Source organism: Embiotoca jacksoni, unplaced genomic scaffold (genome assembly GCF_022577435.1).
Source record: "Embiotoca jacksoni isolate LCO1_2020_lvr unplaced genomic scaffold, fEmbJac1.0.p SCAF_10, whole genome shotgun sequence".
NCBI classification, from domain to species: Eukaryota; Metazoa; Chordata; class Actinopteri; family Embiotocidae; genus Embiotoca; species Embiotoca jacksoni.
The window spans coordinates 10841636-10846281 of record NW_027185230.1 but is presented as its reverse complement, the minus strand read 5'-3'; the positions used below and the strand labels follow the sequence as shown (position 1 = coordinate 10846281).

Sequence of the window (4646 nt, the reverse complement as noted above, 5' to 3'; positions counted from 1 at the left end):
GGAGGGGGGGGGGAGGTCACAGGATGCGCTGGAGCTGCACGACCGGTGGACCGACTCTCACCGGGAAAAAAACAACAACAACAAAAAACCAAACGGGCACTTCTTTATTCACCGGATTTACAGACCGCACATAAAAGAGAGATTACAACTGAACGCACGAGGTTTTAATGCTCTTTGCGTGAAGCCGCTTTAGTTCAAACTGTGGTGATTTGAGCCCCTTTTGACTTGTCTTGAAAAGTTTCTGAAGTACTTTTAATGTAAACTATAATACACCTCTTCAAATGCGTAGTGCTTACTCCGTTTGGGTTTAATTTGTATGCATTTCTTCTCTTTCTTGTGCATTTGATCTGCTCTTATGCATCTAATTTCTTTTCTATATTTTTTTTAAAGTTCCTTTATATCTGTTTTTATGAGAAACACTGCATGTAATTCTCCTGCTGTAAAGCACTTTGAGCTGCGTTTCTTGTATGAAAGGTGCCATGCAAATAAAATGTATTATTATTATTAATATAACAAAATATAACACAATATATTTCATAGATTCTTTTCCGTCTTTAAAACTTTTATGCTGCTGATACAGATGCTGATGTCTTAATTAATCAACAGGTTACGGACACGCAAACAGATAAATCCGAGCAAGTGACCAGAAAAAGATGAATACAACCACACAGAGATGCAACATTACCTTTAAGAGAGGCTGTAGTTGTTTGTTTGTGAGCAAGACTACAAATAAATGTCTCTTTACCCCAGTCAAGGTTGTTTGAAATGTTAAAATGTGGATTTTAGTATCTTCCAAAAGAAATTTCTTTAGTTCTTCCTCTAAATTTGAGAGGAGCATCACCTCTTTTGATTTTTCCTGTTCTGTGTAGTACCGCTTTAGTGCCACCAGGTGGCGACTGTTACTCTTTGTCCTCAACTGTCATGTGATATTTATTTCCATGAAACACCAGATGTTCCAAATTAAAGCATTAAACACATGTACATACACAAAGAATTAACAAACATTTATAACAAAAATTATAACCTTTAATTATTGCCGTCATTTATTGTTACTAACTTATACATATCAAAATGTATACTATATATATTTTTTATTTATGTATAGCAGACTCTTAATATATTATATGTTTATATATTCATACAGTAAATCCTTCACATCACTAATGTGTTATATCCTGTGCAATATACCATATACTTTCATAAAAATATATCATTATTTATAATGTTAGAATATCCTGTGTATATATATATATATATATATATATCGTAAAATTTGTGTATTTAGTGTATATAACTTCTGGGGGACTTAGGTGTGATGTCAAACACTTTTTTGACTGAAAACTATGCATTTGTTTTGTGATTTTGGACAATTATCATTACAATATTTATTTAAAGTGCTCTAACTGCCTTAAAAATAATTCTTTTTTTTTTAAATGGCAAAACAAAGCTTATAGTGACGCTATGGTTGCTTACAGGTGCTGGGGTGCTGCACCGAAGTTTCATTGGGAGAACCCTAGTGCGTATATAGGGGTATTTCTTTTTTTTTTTTACATTTTACTCTATTTCTATTGTGTTTATATTTTGTATTTACCTTTTTCTACCAGTGGTTTCTGTCCTTAATCTGCTGTAATGAAGATTCACCCGATACGGGACCATTAAAGTCTTATTTTACACCCCCCCCCCCCTCACAGTTCTGGAGTGTGCACTACGTCCTCCGCACGGTAGGCGGCGGTAGAGCAGCAGGACGCCGCCTCTCAGCCGCTTTCTTACCGGAGTCAGAAGAAGTTCGGGAGGAACGGGGAAAGAAACAGGAAGAAGAAGAAGAACACGAAATCTGTACCACAATGGCTTCAACCAGGAGACTGGGCAAGGTAAACTAAATCCAAAATTATTACACTCAGACCGCTTCGAGAGACTTCAAACCGACCGTTTCCGTTTCGTGCGTGAAGCTACAGACGCGCCGAGCCGGAGAAAATGTCCGAGTGTTTGTCGTTCGTGTGTCCCGACAAAATGAAAGGAGAATGACGTGACAGACGGTGACTGAGAGGAGGTAAACTAGTTAGTTAGTTAGCGAACTAGTTACCGGCGCCGTGATTCAGCACCCGCGGGGAAACTCGTCACCGAGTCGGGACAACACGTCGACGTTTCGAGGGGCGCGAGTTTTATCGGACGGTGTGAGAGACAGGGAAGTGTTGCTTGTCACCGTCTGAAGGCGAAAACATGGAGACTTTGGGGCTGGGGCGTGACGTCAGAGCCCATCTGCGCGATAAATAATCTGCCGGTGTGGTCGACTAATCGATCAGACAGGAAAACTAATCTCCAGTTTCTTGCCGTTTTTCCGGGCCAAAACACGATGTAATACTCGTGCGTGCTGTGTCATCCCACTATAATGTGTCTTGTCATGAATTATTGATAAGACAATTATTTTTCACGATTAATCGTACAGTTTGTAAAATATAATAAAATTGTGATTTGTTTTTTTTATTTGTTTTTTTTTAAATCAAAACAAGAATTGCAAGTATACAGCATACATATACCATATTTATTGCTAAAGGGGTGGATTTAAGGAACAAACCGCCATTAACTTATTTACTAATTTTATAAAGCTGATATTAGTAAATATTAAAGCCCGACAGATACTGGATTTTTTTTTTTTTTTTTAGGCAGATACCAACACTGATGTCTTATATCAGGGAGTAAAAACAATCAGATATCGCTATATCAACAGATATTCTTTACATGAATCATCAAACAAACGTTATCAAACATTTTTACATTCGTGACAAAGATTTCTAAAGGAAGCAGGATATTTTACCGTTCTATTCTCCACACTGACATCAGAGCACTCAAACAGAAACTTTTAAGATTTGGTGAATTTTAAATAACTACAGAAATATTTCAAATTTATCCCCAAAAATGTTATTCCGGATTATGTTCCGGAAAGGGTTTTCCTATCGACCGGGTAAAATCTACAAGACGGTGGGGGCTTAGTAAATAAATAGTTTTTATTAAATACAAAACGGGCAGAAGAGTAATGTTTTTCTGCTTTGGCTTGTTGACAGTGAGAAAGCAAGTGGTGGCATTTAACCTTTTTGATCATTTTATCGTTATTTATCGGTTTACTTTCACTACGAAGTCTCGAATACGACACTTTCATTTTCATTGTTTAAGAGGATTTCTGGATTTTTGCCGTTTCCATTTTTCCTTTGGTACCGTTTGCTTTTTTGACACGTATGATTTGGACACAACCGAGTAAAGCACAAACTTGCTTAAACTCAAGTGCTGAAATAGAGTAAATGTTCTCGGTTATTTTTCCCCTGTGAGAGCCTCGCAGGAATTCCCCCATTCAAAAAAACGTTCACTTCCTGAATTCCGCCTGCAATCCTTCTTTTTTTTTTTTTTTTTTTTACTACTCTGGTAGATTACAGTGAAGTATCAAGCAGACAGGAAGAAGAACACATTTACAGCCTCGCAACACAGAACAACGCAACACTCGCGGCATAAAAACCTTGTTATATGTTATATGTTATTGAGGACAGTATGAAACATGCGGCTCAAAGGTCCCGACAGACTTGTACGTATTTATGTGAAACCTCTGTGAGGATAAAGGACATTTTGTGATCGATACGATGAGTCGAGAGCTGACTCACTGTGGAGAAAGTGATGTAACTGCAGGTTGGATTTGCCTGCCGCTCCCGTCTTCATGTCTGTTCTCTCTGTTATCTCGTGACTTCACGCCTCCTTTAAATCATCAGTTGGTTTGTTTTTTTTCCTGCAGGAGCTTGATGACATTCGCAAATCTGGAATCAAGCATTTCCGCAACATTCAAGTGGACGAAGCAAATATTTTGGTCTGGCAAGGGCTAATTGTTCCTGTAAGTGCTCAACAAAGCAACTTTCAGTTTCCCCTTTTGAATCAAAACAGACACCGACACATCTGTCCAGCTGCGGAGACATAAAAACCTTTTTAGCATCAACCACACAGACGTGACTTTGACCGAGAAACGACGACTAAATGTGATTTCTTTTCTTTCGTTCTCTTTTCTCCCACCGATCTTCGAACCTGTCCTAAAGGACTGTGCTCCGTACGACAAAGGGGCGTTTCGGATCGAGCTCATCTTCCCCGCCGAGTACCCCTTCAAGCCGCCCAAGATCACCTTCAAGACGAAAATCTACCACCCCAACATCGACGAGAAGGGCCAGGTGTGTCTGCCCATCATCAGCGTGGAGAACTGGAAGCCGGCCACAAGAACGAGCCAAGGTGAGACGAAGTACTTACCCGGTGTCCAAAAAAAAAAAAAAGGAAGAAGAAGAAGCATGTTGAGGTCTGTAACTGACTGTTAGCTGAAACGGTAACTGTAAAAGCTGTAACTTGAGTTTGGCAAGTTTACGAGGGTTCGATCGCAAAGTTCAGAGTCTCTTCCAGCGACGCACACAGGAAGCAACAGCCTTCATGAGGAAGTGTTCCGAGTGTCGTCCCAAGTGTTCCTGAGCCCGTGCAGTGATTTCCACTGACTCCTCTTTCTCGACTGCGAGCGGGCGTGTCGTCATGTTGGAGAACCACTGTTGCCACGGCGCCACAGTTCAGGCGGGTTTGTGTTTTTTGGGGTTTCAAAGGACGCAGTAACGGGACAGGTAACTGAAACA

General features: G+C 39.7%; 1 protein-coding gene across 1 annotated transcript; it reads left to right on the top strand.

Annotated features, from left to right (window-relative positions):
• Positions 1 to 1721: 1721 nt before the first annotated feature.
• On the top strand, positions 1722 to 4260 carry LOC138208333 (ubiquitin-conjugating enzyme E2 L3-like; the record flags this gene model as incomplete). Its single annotated transcript, XM_069166157.1, is given in 3 exon segments — positions 1722 to 1871; positions 3779 to 3874; positions 4074 to 4260. Coding segments are annotated over 3 exon segments (310 nt in total), but the record flags the coding sequence as incomplete, so codon positions are not given.
• Positions 4261 to 4646: the final 386 nt, after the last annotated feature.